Source organism: Camelus dromedarius, chromosome 29 (genome assembly GCF_036321535.1).
Source record: "Camelus dromedarius isolate mCamDro1 chromosome 29, mCamDro1.pat, whole genome shotgun sequence".
Lineage (NCBI taxonomy): Eukaryota > Metazoa > Chordata > Mammalia > Artiodactyla > Camelidae > Camelus > Camelus dromedarius.
The window spans coordinates 23,866,344-23,889,338 of record NC_087464.1 but is presented as its reverse complement, the minus strand read 5'-3'; the positions used below and the strand labels follow the sequence as shown (position 1 = coordinate 23,889,338).

The 22,995-nt window shown below is 50.2% G+C and overlaps 2 protein-coding genes across 19 annotated transcripts in view; one reads left to right on the top strand and one right to left on the bottom strand.

The window, feature by feature from the left end:
• Positions 1–2,997: 2,997 nt before the first annotated feature.
• On the bottom strand, positions 2,998–13,959 carry STOML1 (stomatin like 1). 6 transcript variants are annotated; one of them, XM_064480716.1, is made up of 7 exons: positions 13,941–13,959; positions 10,055–10,161; positions 8,842–8,991; positions 8,359–8,562; positions 5,086–5,281; positions 4,415–4,624; positions 2,998–3,903 (listed from the first exon to the last, which is right to left on the bottom strand). In XM_064480716.1, exons 2-7 carry the CDS (start codon positions 10,091–10,093, stop codon positions 3,710–3,712), a joined length of 993 nt encoding a protein of 330 aa, XP_064336786.1. In that variant the 5' UTR covers positions 10,094–10,161; positions 13,941–13,959; the 3' UTR covers positions 2,998–3,709. The 6 variants fall into 6 exon arrangements, with proteins under 6 accessions (XP_064336786.1, XP_010976211.1, XP_031296723.1 ...); XM_010977909.3 differs by lacking the exon at positions 13,941–13,959 and adding an exon at positions 11,742–11,956; XM_031440863.2 differs by lacking the exon at positions 13,941–13,959 and adding an exon at positions 11,742–11,956 and having other exon boundaries at positions 4,415–4,621.
• A 103-nt stretch (positions 13,960–14,062) lies between these two features.
• The window catches only part of PML (PML nuclear body scaffold), a 35,872-nt gene continuing 26,939 nt past the window's right edge, over positions 14,063–22,995 (top strand). For 7 of the 13 annotated variants that reach the window (XM_031440858.2, XM_064480711.1, XM_031440853.2 and 4 more), the window contains exons 1-2: positions 14,066–14,305; positions 16,016–16,482. In XM_031440858.2, the coding sequence (XP_031296718.1) occupies positions 14,165–14,305; positions 16,016–16,482 (608 nt within the window). In that variant the 5' untranslated portion in view covers positions 14,066–14,164. Of the gene's footprint in view, positions 14,306–16,015; positions 16,483–22,995 lie in introns of all 13 variants that reach the window. The other 6 variants (XM_031440854.2, XM_031440861.2, XM_031440860.2 and 3 more) reach the window with 3 other exon arrangements.

The window sequence follows — 22,995 nt, the reverse complement described above, 5'->3', positions numbered from 1 at the left end:
AGACACACACAGTAACATAGACGGCTCTCAAAAACACTCCAGGGAGAGAAAGAGGCGAGACAAGAAAGGGTCCACATGGTCTGGCTTCATTTGTATGAAATTCGAGAAAAGTGAAATGTCATCAACAGTTACAGAAAGTGGAGACCCGGGCCGGGGGCGGGAGGAATGGGTTAGGGGCAGACGGGCAGTGAGGACTGACGTGGAAGGGACACAGGGAACCATGTGAGTTGATGGAAACGTTCTGTATCTTGATTGTGGTGGGGCTGGTGGTTACACGGTGTTCACATTTGTCAAAACACATCAAGCACATTTAAAGTGGGTGCATTTTATTATATTAAATTATACGTTTAAAAAAAGTAAATGCTGGAGGAAGACAGCAAAAACCTTGTGCTTTTAGTGGGACCGAAAATCCAAGTCTTAAAAAACAATAGGTGGGGAGGGTACAGCTTAAGTCGTAGAGCGCATGCTTAGGATGCACGAGGTCCTGGGTTCAATCCCCGGTACCTCTGTTAAAGATAAATAAACCTAATTACCCTTGCCCACTCACAAAAAATTTTTATAAAATACATTTAAAAACATTTAAAAATAAAAAAGCAATAAACAACTGAGCAATTAAAAAAAACTATACTGAGATATAATTTTTCACTTACCAGACTGTCAAAAAATCCAAAAGTTTAGTAACATACTGTGTTCGCATGGCTACGAGGAAAAACAGACTCTCAATCACTGATGACACGAGTATAAATTGGAATAACCTCCAAAGAAGGCATTTGGACAATATTTATTAAATTAAATACTTTGACCTAGAAATTTCTCTTCTAGGACTTTATCCCACAGGTGAACTTCAACCACAGCTGAAATAGCATATGTGAAAGGTTATTACTGCAACGCTGTTCAAAATAGAAAAACATAAAAAATAATCTAAATGTCCATCAACGCAAGCCATGTTAAATTAATTATGATACATCCACACAATGGAATCCTATGTAACTACAAAACTGAACGGGGGAAGTCTAGGTGTGCTAATCTGGAAAGATTCTCAAGTGTAATGGGAAGCAAACGAATCAACAGTGTGTTGTCATTTGTGTAAAAAAGAAAAAACCAAAAAACAAAAAAGCCCCAGAAAATAATATTTAGATTTTCTTGTAAATGTATTTTTTTTAAAAAACCCAACTTCTGGAAGAATAATCAAGAAACTAATACCAGGGGTTCCTGTTTGAAGGAAGGGTGGAACTACGTGGAGTCAGGGGGATGAGGGGCACTTTTCACAGCGTGCTTTTTTCATCTTTTAAAACGTTCCAACCATGTGACTGTACTACCTATTCAAAATGACTTATTTTAAAAATGACATCAGAATAATCCATTATATATTATACACCAACACAGCGTGCGGTAACTATTTTCATTATCATCATTCATCAGGTTACCTCAAGGGAAAAACGCAGTGTCTACAGCAGTGCAGGGCACACCCGGCACCAGTAACACCTACTGCTCATCCTCTCTCCCCAAACCCCTGCACAGGCCCGCTCAGACTTCAGGTTCCAGTTCCCCAGACTGGGGCCGGGCTGCCTCTTCCTGTGCACCCTCGCCCTCGCCCTCGCAGGGGCTTTCCTCTCCGCCCAGTGCCCTTCCGCCATCTCCTCCTCTCATCCCCACAGCTGCCGGTCTTGGCATCACCTCCTCTGATCAACACTTGTTCCCTCCCTCCCTACACCCAGGCCTGGTTGTCCCCTTGTCACCCGCTGTGGACTGCAAGGTCTGTTCAGAGGCCTTGAACCTGTGGGCTCCCTTTCCTGGAGGGCTGGCCTCACCAAACAATGAGCTCCCAACAGGATGAGGGTATTAAAGGCTGCCGGGCTGGTGGCAGGCCCTGCTCTCCACCCACACAGACATCTAGAAGTTTCAGTTTCCCCTGGTTACACAGACCCTCTGAACCAAAGAGAGAACGTGAGTTTCGGTTTTCCTTAAGCCTTCAGGAGGAAGATGCCTGGGGCTCCCCCTCTGACACCTGGGGCACTGCGTTCCGCAGCAGCAGAGGGAAGAGCTGCAAATGGCTCAGGCATGAAGCTCACAGTCCAGCAGGAAGGGCAGGCACTTTTGCAAGAACAGTGACACAGACAGTGGGAAATGGGCACGATGACAGTCCCAAAGTAGAAGGAGAGCCCAGGTGAGAGCACAGGAGACCACGTCCCACTAGGGCTCATGGGCGGTGGGAGTGTGACCCGTGGGACTGGAGGGAAGGCTTCTGAACAGGCAGCCCTGGCTGGGCGGCTCCAGGGAAGTGGAGAAAGGGACAGAGCGGGGGCAGCAGCCTGGGGTTCTGGCCTCCAGGGAAGGGCCCTGGGGCTGAAAGCTGAACTCAACTGCGGTTTGGTCCACACTATGAGGACCTACGAGAAAAGGGACAAAGCAGACACTGGCAGGAACAAAAGGGCAAACTGGGTAGAGCCCGGTGCCAAGGCAGCTGGGGAGGCCCTGAGGGGGAAGGCCTGGTGCCAGAGGACAAGCCAGAAGCTGTTCCTCAAAGACGAGGCTCATATTTCAGGGGTTTTTCACAAGCCTCTCCAGGAAGTGAGATTCATTTCTTAGAACTTTCAACATCTAAGGCCCCCTTCTCTAGGGCGCCTGGGGCTTGGGCGGGAGCAGCGGGGAAACAGTGACCTGAGGTGTAACAGGAGGGACAGCTGACCCCGGCCTGACTCCTCTCCTGAAAGTGGCAGGAGCCCCGCCCTGCCCCTCACCAGGTTAACGTTTGCCAGACCAGCTCCGTCACACCCACACCTACTCTTTCCTGGCAAACCTCTCCCCTGACCATAAAGAGGAACAGCGCGCCCTGCTCTTCTCCCAGGGGCTTCAAGACCTTTGGCAGGAAGGGGGACTGTGGGTGATTCAAGGCTTGTGTCAGGGCTTGTCAACCTTCAGGGATGGGGCCCCGGCCTGGCAGCAGGGCTTCACCTTGGGGGCCCTTACCCACCCTCACAACCCACTTCTCTCCAGTAAGTTGTAAACGCCACATTTATTTGATGTTTTCAAACCTCCAGTAGGAAGCACAGGAATGGCAGGGCTCTCTTCATGCTGCCCTGCGGCCCAGCCCGCCAGGCATGCAAGACAGAGCTGGCAGAAGGCTCAAGATCCCTTCAGGAGCAGGACCAGGGGAGGGCCAGGCCCTACTCTTCCCCACCCCCACCCCCCACTAGCCTGGGCCTGGACTGCAATCAGCAAGGTGGGCCCAGCCCAACTGCCAGAGCCCTCCCACCACAGGGACCTCTTCTAGGTGGCTGCCTCTCCGACCCTCCCTACTCCCTCCCACCCTGAGCTCTGAGCTTGAGCCACATGCATTGCTCCCTCACACTGGTTCCAAACCGGCTGCTGTCAGGCTGTTTCTGTTGGCCCTGCCTCTCCAGTCAGGTGGCCAGCAGAGCAGAACAGGCCTGGCTCTCCTGTCATCGCGCTGTGTACCCAGCTCAGGCTGGCCCTGGGCAGAGGACCAGGGTGGGCAAAGGCTTGTCCAGAAAACCACTGTGGGTGAGAAGGGCAGGGCCGCCTCACTTGGCCTCTCCCAGCCCCCACTCACTGGCCCCCGCTGAGCCTGAAACTTCTCAGGGCCTCAGTAATCCAAGGTGTAGTGCCAATGCCTCCTCCTCCAAGATGCGCCCCCCTGGCTCGGTACCAGGCCCAGGGCTGGGCTATGGCCAGTCAGCCAAGCTTGCTACTTCAAGGCCCTGAGGACAGCCTCCAGCTTCATGGCCACGGCCAGGTCGCCCTTCACCTTCAGCCGCCCGCTCATGTAAGCGCCCAGGGGCCGCAGCTCCCTGCACAACAAGGCCCGCAGGTCTGCCTCGGCCACCTCCACCACCACGTCAGGGATACCATCAGGGACCCCGTGTCCCACCCTCCCTTGCCCTGTAGGGGGAGAGAAAACTGAGCATTAGTAGGGGGACAGCTGTGCTGGGGGCGGGGGCGGGGGCAGGGAGGGTTAGCATGACTCACTGGGATGGGTGGAAACTAGTGGCTAAGAGCTCAGATTCTAGTACCCTGGCTTCAAGTCCCATTGGCTGTGTGATCACTCAGAGCCTCAGTTTCCAATTGGTGAAACAGGGATGATGACAATCCCTAAATTACAGGCTCCTGATGAGAAGCAGGTGCACAAAAAGCACCGAGCACAGAGCCTGGCACGAGCAGGAGCTCTTGGTATAGGAGGCGTGGCCACCTGAGCTGTGCTGCTGACGAGGACAGGGCAGGGAGACGGAGGCCTGGAGAGCCACAGTCTGCAAATTGTGTCTGAGCTTCTGGCTGCTATGGGTTCACCCTCGACTATTAACGGGAACAGGGCCCAGTCTGAAAAGGGACCACGGTGGGTGGGAGCCCACGAGCAGCCTGGGTGGGAAGGAGAGGGCAGGGAGGGCAGATGCACCTGTGGTGAGGTCCAGGAAGTAGATGCTCTGGGTGCCACTGGGCAGGACGACATTGAACTGGTAGCAGGCCCCGACCTGGCTGACCAGGGCCTCAGACAGGAAAGGCTTCAGAGCGGTCAGCAGCCCCTCGGCCACAGGCTGCTTGGGGCTGGGCCCGGCACCATGAGGGGCAGGCGGCTCAACCTCACTCACCATCTCCAAGGTATCTGCTGGGGGTGGCCAACAGGATGGGGGCGGGGAGGCAGAGAGAAGGTCAATATGCTGCCAAGGTCAGGATCACCTTGGCCTCTGTACCTTTACAGCAGTTCCCTCGTATCCCCTTCAGGCCTGTGTTCAGCTTCCTTGTCTGCTAAGAAGCTGCCACAGAGTTTTCAGCCATGACCCAAACCCCATTCTAAGCTCCTCCAGCCTTGAACCCAAAACTCTTTTCTGGATGCTGCTGCTTCCTCCCACGGAGCCTCCCAAAGGACTCCACACACTCAGACACCTGGACTCTTCTCACCAGCTCAGCGCTAGTCAGCTCTAGAATCGGAGTGGGCTGAACAGCTGGGCAGAGTGAGCACTGCACAAGGTGACTGGTTAAGGGAGCAAGCAGCAAAGCTGAGCCTGCGCTGGACACCAAGCTGAGCGCCCTGGAGAGCACCTTCACCCTTTCCCTGAGGCCCCTCACCTGGCCCAGGGTGCGGGGCACCTCCTGCCGCTGAGGACGTGCCTCCTCCCAGGAAGTGGAGGGCCAGCTGCTGCAGGGTGCTGTCCAGGTTGGGCCCAGTCGGGCTGTCCTGGGGCAGCTGGAGCACGGCCTCCACCGCCAGCTCCATGCGGTCCACCTCCAGCCCCCAAGCCCTGGTCACATCGTTGATCTCCAGCTGGAAGACAGTGTGGGGAGAAATGGAACTCATTCAACAAATCATTCCAGACACCTTCTTTAGGTGGGCTGGTATGGCCACACAGGGACATGAGGCACATGAGGTGCCAGGCCTGCCCTTGAGAAGCTCCCAGCCTGGATGGGGGCAATTACAACCTAGTGGTAGGCAGTTGGTAGTGAGCAGTCAGGAGAGGGCCTGACCTACCTGGAGGTCTGGGAGAGTGAGGAGCAGGGAGGAGAGAGTGAGGCCAGGAGGAGGAGGAGCTATCCAGGTGAAGTGGCATAAAGGGAAGGAAGACCCTCCCAGGCAATGGGAACAGCATGTGCAAAAGCCCAGAGAGAACCAGGAATGCCTGGGGAACTGGCATTAGTAACCAGAGTTCCACCTAGCTGGACCTCACCTGGGCTGGGAGGTGGGGCCAGCGAGGCCCGAGGCGGCTGCTCCTGCTCACTTGGATTTGTTCTGAGGCACAAAGAGCCCCAGAGGGGAGTTTAACAGGAGAGCAACAGAGCAGTCTTACTGGTTGGAAAGATCCTCTTGGCTGGTGGGGTGGACACTGGATTGGAGGGGCAGAGGGTGGAGGCATGGAGATCAGGTAGGATGTTTCCAATTGCAGGCAGAAATGATGCAGATCTGGTGTCAGGCAGAGAGGCGGCTGTGAGCCAAGCTACACCAAGGGAGGGGCATAACTCCATAAACAGTATTAAGCTGCAGAAGGAGAAACAGAACCACTAGAGAAACAGAACCACTGGGCTTGGTAGCTGCCCGGACGTGCAGAGACAGGGAGGTGGTGAGGAGTCGAAGGAGTCAGGTTTCCAGCGTGGGTCCCTGCGTGGACCGTGAGTGTGGGTGTTCACCCAGAGACCACACACAGAGGAAGGCACAGGTTTGGGGGTGGGTAGCAAGGGATGATGACTTTAATACATTAAGCTTGAGGTGTCTATGAGACAATAGGCAGTTGGATATGTGAGTTCAGGGTATAGGACAGAGTCAGGCTGGATCACTGTTATGAATAATTGGTGTCCAGCAGTAGCAGAAAGTCCTGGGTGGATAAGCAATCCCTGAAGGTCATAGGTGAGACGAGGCCATTGATAGAAACCTGGGAACAAGGAATAACCAGGTGTGTAGAATAACAGAAGCCCGGGGAAGCAGAGGATCCGAGAGAAAGAGAAGGATGGGTGCAGGGAGTCCAAGGCTGCCACCAGGTGAAGGAAGGAAGGGAAGGACTGAGAAGTGCCCTCTGTGTGGGCCAGAGGGAGGTCACCATGAGGTTGGCAGTGTAGTCTGTCTTAGGAGCCTGGAGGGGAGACTAGACTAAGGACAGGAGGGGAGGAAGGAAGTGGGGGAGGAAGGAAACGGGGGAGGGGGTGAGTCAGAGAGGGACTGGGGCAAAGGGAGAGCGTGTGTCTATGCAGAAAGGCAAGGAGGACGATGAGTGGAGGGAGGGAGCCGAGTCCTGGGCCCAGAGCACTGCCCGGTGCAGATGCTTCCAGAGAGGCAGGAAAAATAGCACAGACGTAAATGCGTTTGCAGGGGTGATGCTGGAGGAAGCTGAAAGAATTCTGGTCCTCGAGTGTTCTCCTGAGGATTAAGAGGCAAGGCCTGTGGTGAAGGGGGTGTAGGGATGGCAGTGGGGGCGGCTGGGCCAGGGTGGTGAGGGGTGAAGCGGCTGGCCTGGAGCATGAGTGGGTAAGCGGCCAAGGAGGGCCCAGCAAGCAAGAGGTGGAGAGTGTGCAATCTCTCCAGATGAGAAGTAGGCAGAAGGGGGAGTGAGAATGAGAAATGTCTGCCTGAACCAGAGAGCATGCTAGATCTCCCGAAGTTCCATTTTAACCAGGCGCTGACCCCACTTTACCAGGAGCCAGCTCGGCCTGGGGATGGCCCCACACGACTCTAACGCTCTGGTGTGGGACTGACTCCCCAAACTGCCTCTCCTGGCTTTGCTGCACTAAAGCAATGTGCAGTGAGGCCGAGATCAGTGTTCTCTTCTTAAAGGTAAATTTAAACGAAATGTGGTTTCACGAATAAAAATTGTTCCCAGCTTGTGATCAGAGCTGTGTAAGACTGAACACCGGGCTGGGGGCGGGGCAGCTATTCCAGCTCTGCCCGTGACCATGGCTCTCTGAGGCAAGTCAAATAACTTCTGAGCCTCAGTGTCCTTCCTCCAAAATAAAACAGTAACACTGGCCTTCTTGCAGTAAAATGTAAAGCTGAGGTACACTGAAGCAGGCAAGAGGACTCTTTAAACTACAAAATGCTACACACGTGAGAGCGACCCTTACCATCGCAAACAGTCTTCCTGAGAACTTCACCCAGTTGGTTGACTTACTTCTTGAAGGGACTGGAACGACCAGAACTGGCACCGCCCCTGCCCCCTGCTGTCCTCTAATCCCGGGGAAAGCAGAGCTGAGGGGAAGGAGGGGAAACTTCAACCACGGGGAGCGTGGGGAGCTGGGGACACGCTGCCACGTGTATGTTCATTACTACCCCATCTAGTCACAGAAGGGATTTGAGGTGAATTCCAGTGCAGATAACTGCTCACACATGGAGAAGAGGCAGTAAAAAAAAGTCCAAATGTCCTCGTGTCCCTTTTGTTCTGTTCAGAACAAAGAACACAAAACCACAAAAATGCACATGCTGTCCTGGGGAGCATGGAATTTCTTAGAGGGTGACTGGGCCAGGAGGGCCCTACTCCTTTCACCCACCTGCTTCCCCCATGAGAATGCTCAGTGCCTCTGAGGCGTGGTGTTGTCATGGTAACAGCTGCACAGCAGTGGAGGATAAAAGCAAGGGCAATCAGGGGGAGGCCCCATAATTTCTGCCAGGCCACTCCCCTGTCCCAGCCCCGTCACCTCTCAGGGACAGGTTTGCCCAAGGTCACTATGGTCTGTGCCCATCCTCCTGCTCTCAACTAACAGTCCCACTCAGACCACAGGCTCTTCAAAAGTTGTTGCCCACTTGGGACATAAGGTAAACTGAGGCCCAGAGTGATCTGGTGCTTTGCTCAAAGCGCCCTGGCAGGCAGAGCCGGGCCCGGCTGCCGGCCGCCCAGCTCTGTCCTGTGCGGAGCTGCCTACCAGGAGCTGGTCACCGATCTTGAGCTTCTCCATCTGGATCTCCCGTAGAGGCCTCTTGAGCAGGGCCTTGGTCATGGCGTTCTGAGCCGTCATGCGCGTGGCTGTGTTCAGGTCCTTCACCGTCATCACTGACAGCACTGGGTCCCAGATGCGGAACTGGACGTCGGCTCCCACGGACAACACAGCACCGTCCTTAGAGGCCAGCTATTGGGGGGGCCGTGAAAGAGGGAGGCCAGGCCCGCTGAGAGCACCCAGCTTGACCCACCTGCCCGCCTGCCTGGTCTCTAGCTCTTAAGAGCAAAATGTTGTCCCCAGGTTAGGTATATGGAGCAAGGATGTCCTCCCAGCCTCCCTCCTCCTTTTTCTGGTGTCTTTCCCATGCCCCGCCCCTGATGACTACTCATTGGCCAAGGTACTGGCACCCATACTGCACCCTGCACAAGCCCCCACTCCTCTGTCCAGGAGAGCCGAGAAGCCCCTCACCTTGCAGGGAGGGACACTGAAGGCTCGTGTCCTCAGATCCACCCTCTGAAAAGAGTCAATGAAGGGCAGGAGCAGAACCATGCCGGGTCCCTGAGGGGTGCGGATGCGGCCCAGTCGAAACACGATCATGCGCTCATAGGTGGGCACGATCTGTCCATGGTAGTGAGGGAAAGGGTTGAAAGCGCTGAGCTGATGCTGACAATGACATCTGCCCAGGTCCCTCCCTCGTTCTCTCCCCTGGCCTTGCTCAGTGTCAGGTATCCTTAGCTCTGTTTTCATACGAGTAAACCACGGCTTTGAGAGGTTAAGTGACTTGCTCAAAAATCACAAAGTCCCCAGGTGAAACAGGCAAGATATGAATGCAGTTCTGAATGACTCCAAAAGTCATGCTCTCACCTGCCTCACTGTATTGACTTGATCCTCAGCAAAACTTTTCACCCATGTGTCTGAAGCTTGACATGACTCAAACCAGGAAACCGTCTGCCCTTGTCATACTTAAGGGAAAAGCTGGGCTGCTCTAACAGCAACCCAAGCAAAGGGCTTTGCCAACTTTAGGTTCCTGGAGTCCTCAAAGAAGGAAATGTGTCCAAATTAGGAATGAAGGCCCAGAGAGGCAGTGACTTGCCTAAAGCCACGTGATATTTGTTTCACTAGCAGCTTTAGGACTAGGATTTAGGACCTACTAAGGACTCCCTTCCAGACCACACCAAACCCCGAGCTTTCTACAGAAGCTGACTGTTGCTTGGGGCCGCACAAAGGGAGGCTTCACTGCAGCTGTCAGGTGCGATTCTCAGCTATAGCACATCCTTTCCCACCTGCACCATCCATTGTTGAAAACAAGGCCTGAACTCCTATTATTCATCACTTGCTGGGCCAAGTCGAGTGTTTTTCACTTCTAATTTAGCCTAACCCAAAAGGACAAAGATTTGGCAATGGTATCTGTGTGCACCTTAAAGCCAGTGCCCAGACCCCCAGACTTGGGAGTTTGGGAAGACATGTTTCTACCACTTACTGGTTCCCAGTATAACTCTGGACAAGTCTGAGCCTCAATTTCCTCATCTGAAAGGTGAGAATGAACAATTCTTGCCCAGCCCATTTCACAGAGGTGTGATAATATCTAGGGGGAGGGGCAGAGGATAAGGAATCCATCCACCAATGCCAAAGCTCTCAATGTGGCCCAACCACCCCGGGGGGCTGACCCAGCCAGCCTTACCTTTAGGGCAAACCAGCCAGAAATGGGGAAGGTGATCATCAGCAACAAGAAACCCAGGAAACTGATAAGGCCATGGCAGAAGCAGGAGGACCAGCTCTGAGGTGCATCTGAGACAAGAGAGCAGAGGCAGTCAAGGAATACCAACTGGGTCTGGCAGGACAGCCGCACACTGAGTGAACTCGGCCAGGTGTACCTTCTGCCCACCTCCCCTTGCAGTGGCTCCTTCCTTTTCAGGGCTAAGATGTTCTTTCCCAGCTCACAGTTCTTCACCTACTTTAGTGCCTTAAGGACCAACAAATACTTGCCTTGCCTAACACTACTCCTTAATCTTTGGGAAGGGGCTACTTAAGGACTTTTCCTTCCTCCCACGCATCAAAACAAATCGGTCCCAAGTCCCACCTTCACAAGGCCTGTTCTCTGCTAGGCAACAGCCAGTGGAGCGGAGAAGCTAATCACGTGATGCTCTCCTCACTAGGCTGAGCAGGAGTCAATCCTTTTGTCTGATTTATATTGCCTCCCACACACGGAACTGGGAGCACCTAAGCATATGTAAATACACTCTGGGTTGAACTGAACGCTGCTGCCATAACACTTCCCCTACCAGCAGCCCCATAAATGTGCTTTCAAGGAGTCCTTTTGGAGATAATACCTTAACCTAAGGGGATGAAGCATCAATGGCTCATCAGCAGGAGAAAGAGGTGAGAGCTAAGATGTTCTTTCCTAGCTCACAATTCTTTACCCCACTTTGATGCCCTCAGGACCATCAAATGCATGCTTCACCTGAAGTAGCTTCAGGTGGGAGGTGGCAGAGGGGGAACTAGGAAGACGGAACTAGGAAAACTCATCTGAGCCAGAGGTCCTGGCCCCCGGTGAACCAGGTGCCCCGGATGGGAGCCCAGGAATCTGAGAAAGCCCCAGAATCTGGAATGAGGTTATTCTCTGCCTTCTATCCCCTTCCAGTCCTGGACAGGAAGCAGACAGGATCCTCTGCTCCACCCATCCAGGAATCCCATACCCTCTGGGCTCTCTAAGCCCCAGGATACTAAGTCTCCTTTTCAGCCTAGTTCTGACACATGTGGCCCCTGCAGGAAAGGAATCCTTGGATAGGGGCAGCTGTCATTACAGAAGGGTCAGGGAGGGACCAAATCCTCTGGGGTCTGGTTGTCAGGCTGAGACATGTGGGATCTGGTCTGTGGGCCAAAGGAATCACTCAAAGCTTTGGAGCAAGACAGGGCCTGAGCACACAAGCACTTGAGAGCCTGCTTTTTTTGGCCTGCGCATCTCAACCAGGAAACAGGGAGATGCCGAAGATCAGGGAGTCCAGAAGTGCCCCCTGGGGTGAAGATTCTGCTATTTCTCTGCAGCCAAGTGCCCTTGTGCTGGTGACCTCCTATGCCTAGACCGTAGTTCTTCCTAGGCAGAAGGGAAACTTGAAACCTCTGGGCTGATAAAAGCTGAGGAGAAACGAGGTGAGGCGAGGCTTCCTGGAAGATGCAGCCCTAGGAAGGGCGGATGAGCAGCAGCATCCCAGCGGCTGATCCAGGCCCTTCTCCACGTCATGTCCCCTCTCGGCCCCTCCTCTTAGGGTGCGAGGGTGCAAGACCGGCTGGCTCGCGAGAGGCAGACAGTTCGGGCTCGGGGCTGCCAGCCGGTCCCCCCGGGTCCGCTGTGCTGGGCGGCCACTCACCGGCCCCCGGCCCCACGCCGCCCTGCTCCGGGGACAAGCAGCCCTTCTGCGAGCCCAGGAAGCCGAAGCTCGACTGCTGGAAACGGTCAAAGTCCCCCAACGGCAGCGCCCGGTACCCGGACCTGCCGAGCATGGCTTTTGTCAGGGGGCAAGCCCCGCGCCCCGGCGCGGCGCAGAGCCTGACTAGCGGGCCGCTACACTGCCCCGCCCCTGCCGGCCGCCGCTTCCGGTTTCGCCTGCGCGGCCCGCGGCGGAGGCTCGCGCGCAGGAGGAGGCAGGCCCCGCCCGGCTCCCGCCCTTCCACAGCGCCCCCTGCGCTCGGAGGACCGAACTGCGGCCCGCCGTGGGAAGAGGGACCGTAGTCTGCCTTCCGAGGAGCCCGCGTCAGTCCTCTCCTCCTACGCCCGGCTCCCACTTGGCCTTAGGAAAGGAGCAGGAAGGAAAGTCGAACTTTGTAAGGGGTTGTTCAGGAGCAGAATCTTTTCCAGAATCAAGGAAATACTACCAGCCTTCTCAGCGCAAACTCACAAACTAGGGACGGAATTTGGGGGAGGTTGCCCTTATGTAGAGTTAGAGTTCCTCCAAGGCATGATCCGCAAATTATTCCTCTTTGTATCCCCCCACCCCCACCCCCTAGCCCAACAAGCAGGGCCGGGCACAGAGTGGATTTCAGGGCTTATCGGTTGAATGAAGGGATAGCCAGGTCACTGTGGGTCAAGGTGGGGCAGGAGGGCCTGAACTTGGGCATTAAAAGAAAGAAATTTCATGTGCAGACCTCAGGGAGCACGGCCGAGTAAGGAAGGAGGGGACTGCACAGCGCTATCCCAGCGCAGCCCTCCAGAGCATCACAAAGGTGAGATCTTAGGTCCTGCAGAGGCAGAAACAGCCGCCCCCTTGATCCAGGTACCCACAGGTCACTTGCTTCTCCATGGCTTGAGAAAACCCAAGTCCAAATGGTGGATTTACTTTGAGAAGCATTACTTTCCAAGGTGTTGGGCAGGCTGTCTTCCAAAGCAGGCAAAGAAATAAAGCTTTCCTTGTCTCACACATGCCAGGCCTGCCCCGTCATGCCCCTCAGCCATAGCCCACTTCCAGGTCCCTTGTGCAGATGGCTGCTTACCCTCTTTGGCTTTTACTAGTTTGATGGCCTGATTCTAAAGCCCTGGGGACACTGAGCAAGCTGGAGGGTCAGCTAGGCTCCTGGCTCCACACTGTCCCTGGGAAGTTAGTTCTCCCCCCATCACTCTCCCCACGGACTATAAGATTTACAAGAACCAGGCACTGTCACCATCCCTCTAGTCTGTCCCAAGCTGGAACTGAGCACAGAATGGGTACACGGGAGTCAGCACAATGGTTAGGATGCTTTGAAGGTTGAAGTCAGGGGCATCGGCCCAGTGATGCCACCTGAAGTTGTGCTTTCTCCCATCACCAGCTGGGGGCTGGGGCTTCTCCTTTGGCCAAGAGCTAACTTGCTGATTCCTCACTCCTCTCCCCATCCCATCCTCACTCCCTCCTGCCTCGATCCACCAGCCTTTCCAACTGTCACACAAGACATCATCCTTTTCCCCTCATCTCCACTCACTGTCCTCCCAGTGTCTCTGACTTAGGTCCTTCCCTTGCGTCCCACAGCCACTGTCCTGAACCAGGCCACCTGCCCCTAGGTTGTCACAGTGGATCACGTTGTTCCTTGTTTCCTAATCCCTCACGGACTTTCTGCTGTTCACAATACTGGTTTATGTCCTTAGTTACCATCTTGCCCCAGCTCATTCCTGGGCCAACATTACTCATGGGTCCCCTCTTAAATCTAAAACTAACCAAAACTAGTTTCTAAACCGACCCCCCCTGTTTCAAACCTCCATGCCTTTGCACATGCTGTTCTCTCTGTTTAAAGTGCACACCCCCCCCCCCCGCCCCCGTCTCTGAATCCCTGGCGAATTCCCACTTTTCCTTTAAGTCCCAGCTAAGGGATTGCCTTTCCTGCCAGTCTCAATACGGTGTGAAAATCTCCGTTTGGGGTTCTCCATTATATCTCGGGTTCTTCCAAAACAGGGGACACGTGTGGCTCATCCGTGCAGCCCTGGCTCCCAGCCGAAGGCTGGCACAAAGCTGCGCCAGTGTGAGCTGAATGACTGTTTCAAAGCCGAGGGCGAGGGCTTCCTCCCTCCCGGTCAGCCCTGGCCAGTCCAGCTGTGCTCGTACCTCTCTCCTCCCCGCTCTGGGCGCGTCTTCAAATCCCACAGTCGGCCTCCCCGCCCCTCGGACCGCCCCCAGCTGGTGTCTCACTTCCTCTCGGGAGGCGCGCCCTGAGCCGGCACCTCCCCTTTCGGACTGCTCGGGAAGCTCAGCCCTCTGGCGCACTTCTCTGGTTCAGCTTCTCCCGCCTTCCGGGATCAAAACCGAGAATCGAAACTAAGCTGGACTCCATGCAGCAGGAACCTGCGCCCGCCGGATCTCCCGGGCCCCAGCAGGACCCCGCACTGCCCTACGCCCCCACCATGCCTCCCCCGGAGCCCCCCTCCGAAGGCTACCAGCCCAGCCCGAGCCCCAGCCCCAGCCCCACAGAGGTACTACTGCTTTTGGGGAAATGGGGTTTGGGCTTTGTTGATCTGCTGCGGTGGGGTGGGGGGTTGCGGGGAGGGACAGGATAACTTGGCCAAATACCTTAAAGAGAGACCCAAAGAGGGAAGACCAGGCACGACGGTCTTGACCTTCTTAGGGGGGTAGGGTCGCGGAAAGTAGAAAAGGGGACCAGGATGAGTTAGGGGGGCTCCTTTGGGCTGCGAGTCTCCACGAGTAGGGGGATAAGACGCTGAGTCAGTGGCATTCGGGACCAGACTTTTCCGCCCACGCTGGCAACTTGCCTCTTAGCCCCTGCCTCAGATGAAGGACCAACTATTAGGGAGAATGGAGGTAGGAGCCCTATTCCACCGGCCTGGGAGCCCGGGGCATGTCTCAGGTGGGGGAAAACCAGAACCCAAGTTCCCAGATCAGAAAGTGGGAAACGGGGGTGGGGGGAGGTGTCTTGGCTAAGGCCTCACAGTTACTGTGGTTTCTCCCCTAGGAACACCTCACCCCCCCCAACCCCCATCCCCAAGGGGCTTATTGGGGGTTTACTAGTCATCTCCTGCACAAACTCCCCAGCCCACCCCCCAAGGAACTACTTAGATCACTTGCTCTATGTTATCTAGAGCTTTTTTATTGCCCTTTATGAAAGTACAAATAACACCATATAGCAGTAACTTTTATTTGCATTATTACTCCTAGCAATAATATTAGCAATACTAGTTAACATTTATGAATGGGTCTCTCTCATGTGCCAGGTATTATATTAAGCACTTTTTTTCCTGTGATAAAATATACGTAACATAAAATGTACCATTCTTAGCATTTCTGAGTGTACAGTTCAGTGGCATTAAGTGCATTCACAGTGTTGTGTAACCATCACCACTGTCTATTTCCAGAATTTTTTCATACAAAGTCAGGACCCTGTAAACAATAGCTCCTTATTCCCTGCCTTTCCCCAGCCCCTAGTAACCTGTAATCTACTTTCTGTCTCTGAATTTGCCTGGTCTAGATATTTCATATAAGAGAAATCATACAATATTTGTCCCTTTGTATTTGGCCTGTTTTACTTAGCATGTCTTCAGGGTTCATTCATGTTGTAGTATGTATCAGAATTTCCTTCCTTCTTAAAGCTGAATAATATTCCATTGTATGTGTATACCACATTTTGTTTATCCAGTCATCTGTTGATGGACACTTGGGTTGCTTCCACCCTTTCACTATCATGAATGATGCGGTGACTAGAATAACGGGTGTACAAGTATCTCTGGGTCGTTGTTTTCTGTTCTTTGGGGTTGTATATCTAGGAGGGAATTGCTGGGTCGTATGGTAACTCTGTGTCTAACTTCTTGAGGAACCACCAGACTGTATTAAGCACTTTATATGAGGTTATATGACATAACACTTAATGAATCTCCTTCCTAAACTTAAGTTCCTCGAAGGCAGGGATGTATCCTGTACATCCTTGTAGTTCAGGGCCTGGTAGCACTGTGTCCTGTGATAAGCAGATTGAATAAATTGTGGTGTGAGGGCGGGAAGGCCTGAGTAAATGGAGGATTGGGGTACTGATAAGCCTGGGTATTGCACCATCCGGTGACTGCCCGGTATGGACTAGGAAGTCCCACTCTCAGCCTCCAGCCATAGGAGCAGGAGACCGTTGGGTGGGGGGACTCCTGGGACTTCGGGCCTCACCTCCCTTTCTGGTCCCCCAGCAAGCCACGGAGGAAGAGTTCCAGTTCTTGCACTGCCAGGGCTGCCGGGCAGAAGCCAAGTGCCCCAAGCTGCTCCCTTGTCTGCACACGCTGTGTTCAGGATGCCTGGAGGAGTCGGGCAGGCAGTGCCCCATCTGCCAGGCGCCCTGGCCCCCAGGCGCTGACGCCGAGGCCCTGGACAACGTCTTCTTCGAGAGCCTGCAGCGGCGCCTGTCCGTGTACCGGCAGATCGTGGACGCACAGGCGCTTTGCACCCGCTGCAAGGAGCCGGCGGACTTCTGGTGCTTCGAGTGCGAGCAGCTCCTCTGCGTCAAGTGCGTCGAGGCACACCAGTGGTTCCTCAAGCACGAGGCCCGGCCGCTGGCGGAGCTCCGCAGCCAGTCGGTGAGCGAGTTCCTGGATGCCACGCGCAAGTCCAACAACATCTTCTGCTCCAACCCGAATCACCGCAGCCCCACGCTGACTAGGTGAGCAGGCTGGCCCAGGGTGGGGTGGCGCAGCCAAGAGCGAGGTAGAGGGTGTGGAGAGCAGAGATCCAAAGTCCGACAGCTAGGAACGTGGGACCAGGATCTTCTAATGTCTTGTAACAAAGTGTGGACCACAGATCAGCAGGATCAGTAGTGATGACCGCTGTCCCATGCGAATGGATAGATAGTAAAGTTTCCAATTTTCCCTTACAAGAAATAATGCTGCAGAATCATCTTTGCACCCATATCCAGTCATTTCTTCAGGATACATTTTTAGAAATGCCTTTGCTAGGAGAAGGGGTATGAAAGTTTTACATTTTGTTACATGTTACCAAACTACCCTTTAGAAAGTCTTATAGTGGAATTTTCTATGAGTACCAATGTGGAGTCTTGGTAAAGCTAGATTCTAGGTTAACATGCAGGTGGTTAGTTTATGTCTGAAAAGTCAAAACCAGAACACCATGCTATCTGGGAGTGTCTATAAAAAAAATGAAGTCCAATTATAATTATTTTTACTAAATAGCATAGGATTTTAATTATTTTTTTTGGATAGACAATACATTTGTATGGTTCAAAAATTGCAGACAATTTATAGAGGGTAAAGTCTCCATTCCACTCTGCCCCCATCTGTCTAATACCCACCACTTCTCCCAACCCCCCCATCCACAGTTAACTATTGTTACTAGTTTTGAATGTTTCCAGAGTTTCTTTGTGAATAGATACACAGATAGGAGTATATAATCTTACAAGGTCTTATTTTACCCCCTTTCAACCAAAGAGGTAGCATACCTATGTGAACTTTTAAAAAAACTTTATTTTATTTTTTATTACTTTTTTTGAGGGGGAGGAGGTAATTAGGTTTATTTATTTGCTTTAGAGGAGCGACTGGGGATGGAACCCAGGACCTCATGCATGCTAAGCACGTGCTTTACCACTTGAGCTATACCCTCCCCGGCTACATGAACTAAAAATTCAATTCTTTCTTTAGCTCTAAGAAACCCGCCAAGTAGATTGCTTGTATGAGATTCTTGAGGATCTGCTTGCAAAATGAATGTATTCTTTGCCCACTGGGGACACACTCAGACAGAGCTCCCTTCATGCTAAGCTGACTGTGGCTTGCTTCTTGCTTGGAGATTTACCACCTGGGCTACCAGGTTCCTCGACATCTGCTATTATTGTTTGAATTTGGATTTTTTAAGGTTGAGGTTCGGTGGCTTTTCATATGTTTATCGGCCGTTGTGCTTCTTCATTTGTGAACTGCCTACTGAGGTCCTTTGCTTGTTTATTTGCTTTGAGGAATTCGTCTTTAATTGTAAGAGCTTGTTATAGTGCAGATATTTTTTCCTATGTTCACCTTTGTCATTTCATTTAATTGAGGTGTTGTGTTTAAGTTTTTAGTTTTCTTTAGTTCAGTCCGTCAATCTCTTCCTTTATGGTGTCTGGCTTTGATCATCTTAGGAAAGATTTTTTTCCCATGCCAATGTTGAAAATATTTACTTATATTCCATTTTAGTAATTTATTTTTATAATTAAATCTTTAATCCCATGGAATTTAATTTTGTGCCTGGTATAAGGTAGGAACCCTCACTTCACATTTCTCTCCAAATGGAAAGCCAATTCTCAATAACTTTTATTGAATGATCCACTTTTTGTTTGTTTGTTTTTCCCGTTTTTTAAATTGAAGTATAGTTGCTGTACGATATTATATGTTACAGGTGTACAGTACAGTGATTCACAATTTTTAAAGGTTATATCTCCTTTATAGTTATTATAAAATATTGGCTGTATTCCCAGTGTTGTACAATATATCCTTGTAGTTTATGAATAATTCACTCTTGCTTTGATCTGAAATGCCCTTTTAATCTTGTACTAAATGTCCAGGTAGTTACGATTACGTTTGTAAGTCTCTGTTCTGCACCAATGATCTGACTATTCCTACACCAATCCTTACTGCTGTAAGGAATTCTCTAAGCTTTATATTTGAAAGGACAAATTCCCATTCTTCGAAAATAATTTTGCTTTTACAATTTGTGCAGTTTCTTTTGCTCTTACAATTTTGTGCATTTCAAAACTTACATACTCATTGAGATTTTGATTGAAATTGCATTTAATCTTGGAAGAATTGGCCTCATCTCTGGTTATATTTTTTGGAATTTACAGTTTTATTCACAAACATCTTGAACTTTTAAATTATAGTTAAATGTATACTATGTAATAATATTGTGACTGGAATCTTTTTCCATTATAATTTCTAACTGGTTTTATCATTAACATTCAAATGCTCTTAATTTATGTATCTTTATATTATATCTATCCAACTGATTGAGCTCTTTTATTCTTTTCAGTTGATTTTCAGGATTTTCTAGGTAAACAGTCATATCGCCTACAAATAATAAAAACTTTTCTCTTTCTAGTATTTGTACATATTACCTCTTTGAAGCTTTGCTTCATTGGCCAGAACTACCAGGACAATATTGAATAATGCGAAGAACTGGCTAGAAAAGGCAGCTTTATCTTGTACCTATCTTTCATGAGAAAGCTTATGTTTTCTTGTTTAGTATGATGTTTATTATTGACTTCCTTAGGTAACTTAAAAATCACATTAAGAAAGTTGCCTCCCACTTCTAGTTTACTAAGAGTTTTGTTGTTGCTGTTATTTTGTTATTTTTAACTCAGGAATAGGTGTTCTTTTGGACCATAAGGGTGTCCCTTATGATGAATTATATCAATAGATTTCTTGATGTTGAACCATTTTTTTATTACCAGGAGGAAAAACTTTGGTCATAATATACTAGTATTTTACTTTATAGCTAGATTCCACTTAGCACTGTTTTATTTAGATGATTATCTATATTTATACACGTGATCAATTTTTATGAATATGTATGATTTCCTTGTCAAGTTTTATTATCCATTTTACACTAACCTCTTTCAATGAGTTTGGAAGCTTTTTTGAACATGAGAATATATGTAAATTGCTTAGCAGTGTCTGGTGCATATTAAGCACTCAGTAAATATTAAAATTCTATTATCTTAGCTGTGGAACAGTTTAAAGAATAGAAGCAGTTCAAGCTTACAGAAATTTCTTGAGAAACTATTTGAGACAGGTGCATTTTTTGGAAGTAGTTTTTTTTGTTTTTGTTTTTCTTTGTTTTTGGATCTTGAATCAGATTTCTGGAGAGTTTTCTAGTTCACCCTGAATTATCTTTCATAATTAAAAAACCTCTATACTTACCACTGTATGCTCTTTCTTCTTGCTAATGCTGTATATTTGTGGTTATTTTAGTGATCTTTTCAAAGCACTAGCTTCTCGGTCTCTTACAGCTTACTGATACCAGTGTTTTCCTTTTTACTAATTAATCGTTTTGTTTTTATCATGAAAATGATTGATCAAGCTATATATCTTTTCTTTTTTCAATAATTCTGTCTGACATTGTTGTACTAAAAATTCAAGTCTTTCTTTAGCTCTAAGAAATTGTCTTCTACTTTTTTGTATATTGATTTCCATTCATTTGCTTATTTTTTCTTTTTACAGTTATTGTTATATGACGATTGGAACTCCAAACCTATCTTTTATCTTTCTTTCATAAATTCTGTTACTTTGCCTTTTTTCTTTCAGATCCTCAGAGGTATTTGAATTGGTTTTCTAATTCACCAACTCAGTTTTGTAAGACGCTTCTTTCCACTATTTATCACCTATGTTGAGTTTGGGTTTTGTTTTTTTTTTTTTTCCCTCTAGCAATCATGTTTTTCTAATTGCCAAACACGGTCAGTCTTCTCAGGATGCTCTATTTGTCAGCCTTTTCTTATTTTCTCTAAGTATGTTCTTAAAGCTCCCTGAAAAACAAACTTAGAATTTTCAGAAGATTTATATTATATTACCCTTTTTTTCAGTGGGGGCTGAGAATCAGTGGGTCCCCATTTTGGCTGCTGATTCTCTTTTTAGGGCCTGTGGTTCTGGGTGGCTGCACACATGTAAATGTGGACATCTGGGCTGCACAGTTCTAGCAGCTGATATGGGCTGGCAGCCACTGTAGAAACCGCCATTGACTAATCCCTCCCTGCGGTGAGGACAGGGCCCCCCTCCCAGAGGCCCCAATGTTGGTAGCTTACAGAGGGGATCACTTGTAGTGTAGGGGTCGGGGTGGATTTCTCCCCAGGTACAATGGACGTGGTGGTCCAGCCAGCAAGAGGACAGGATTCTTTTTCCTTGAGCATGATGGATGGCTTAAAAAACCCAACCATGTTGCTTAAAAATCGTATGCACACAGTCACAATTCACATTGTTTCACAATTTACCAGTCACAACTGGTTACTAGAAAAACTCAACTCGTTTCTTCTGCACAAAATCTCAGTGTCATAAACAACCCACGACTTCCTTCAGTTACAAGTCAGTAATAACCATTCCATCCTTTGACGGTGAGCTGACTTAGGGCTCACACTGGGAGCAGCATCAGCAGTGGCTTTAAACCTAGGACTCAGCCTGGGAGTGTCCTCCCTGGGACCATGGTGCTAGGTGCTAGGGTGTAAATATGAACAGTACAACCCTGGCCCTCCATGAAGTCATAGTCTGGTGGAGGAGCCAGATCTGCAATTAACAGTCAAGGCTGAATCAACTATGCTTGGATGGGTAAAAAAAAAAAATACCTGAGAAAACCAATCAAGGCTGCAAAGTGCTTCGAGGAAGCCTGCTCACTGGTGTCACTCTGTGCCAATAGTTGCCCTTACGTTTGTCCCCTCATGTTTTCCCTTGCCAGTATTCCCATCCGGCACAGGGCTGACATCTGGTGTATGCTCAGTCAGTTATTTAAGGGCAGAAGGAAGAAGGAAGGCAGGCACAAAGGCGATCTCAGAAAAGGCCACCTGCCCAGCCTGGATTGGCTGGGGAAGGCGGCTTCCATGAGGGTGTCACACTTAGCCTGATGTGGAAGGAAGCAGAAAGGGGGGCACACATGCAAAGGCAGAGGCACTAGCAAGTGTGCTGCATTTCCGGGACTGGGAGTAGAGGCTGTGCAGGAGGACAGGGGCTGGAAGGGTGAGCGAGGGTCAGACACAGGGGAGTTGGAGGAGTTAGGATTCCATCCCACGATTTCCAGGACAGAATGTTTTCAGCTTGCCCATTTTTCATGCAGTTTACTCTGTTTTACCAGTGAATATCCTGTAGAACACAATGTGAATGGACCTATGGGGGGCTCTGGTGGAAACCCACTGATGGTGTTAAGGCAGAGAGTGGGACAATCAGATTCTCTCTCTGCACTCTGGTACTTTGATTGAAGTCGGTGAGTTTGGGAGCAGGGGGACCAGGTTTTTATCTTTTGGCTGCATGCTTATTTATATTTCACCGTATTCCATAAGGAATTTGAGATTTATCACCATACTGTATATGACCCAATGGAAACTGAAGCAAAGAATCTGAACCCTGGAAAAGGGAGCGTCATTAGGAGGCTGAGGCCATGAGGCTGGTGGGTTGAGGTCTGCAAGAATGCAGAGGTGGAGGGGTGGGGAGACGGCCAGAGTCTCACAATGCCATGGCGTGCCTGACCTGGAGGTCACAGTGGCTGCCAGCCTTTTCATTGTGTGTGCTGGGGAGAAAAATGTCCAGCAACCACTGCAAGTGGAAGCAGAGAAGGGGAAGTTTCCAGGCGTGTGGAATGCTTGGAGCAGAAACCAGAGTGCAGAGGACAGGTTTGAAGCCAGCCTCAAGTGAAGCTCCCCGACCCCCTGGCACCTGGGCAGCCTCCTTCAATAGGACACTTTCCCTTTTTCAGTATGGTCAGAGAATGGGGTCTTCTGGTTGCATTTGACCTCTTCTTAACACAATAAAACACTTTACGGTTTTTTGAGATGTGTTTCCTGTGCTGTTATCTTAGTTCCCAAACCCTCCTATAAGATTATTGAGGAAGAGAGAGCTGTTCCCCATGGTGTAAAGGAGGTGAGAGGCCAGAGCGTTAATGGGAGCTCATCCCCAAATAGGAGACCTTGTCCGAGCCAGGGCCAGAACAGGATGCAGGGTTTCCTGACTGCACACCGGTCTGGTCACCTTTCCTGGTCTGCCGACCTCCACATGCAGGCAGTCTTCATTAACAACTGAGTGAGTTGCAAAAAAGGATTCTACAAGTTGCTTATTTGGAACTTAAGAGCGTATTTTCCCTTAGAATTAGATTATTCAAAGGAAGCTTGCTATTTAAGCAATGTTAAATTTAATTTTCCTTGACTTTGACAGAAGAAAAGATACTGAAGTAAAATTGGACTTGCTAAACTTCAGAGAAATATTTCTTCATCCTAAAATAGTTCCTAAAAGAACTCTCTAGGAGTGAGCAAAAATGTTACTAAGATATTCAGAGACTGGAGTCATTTTAGTTTCTTTTTAAGGAAACACCTCCGTTTTGGACAGTAGTAGCTCTTTGCTGTGAAAGATCAGGCTGGTCCACTCCCTTGGTTCCAAGTCAGAATGGCTCTAATGCACAGCGCTGGTCCTTTCATTCTGTTACCACATTTCACAGACTCTTTGTT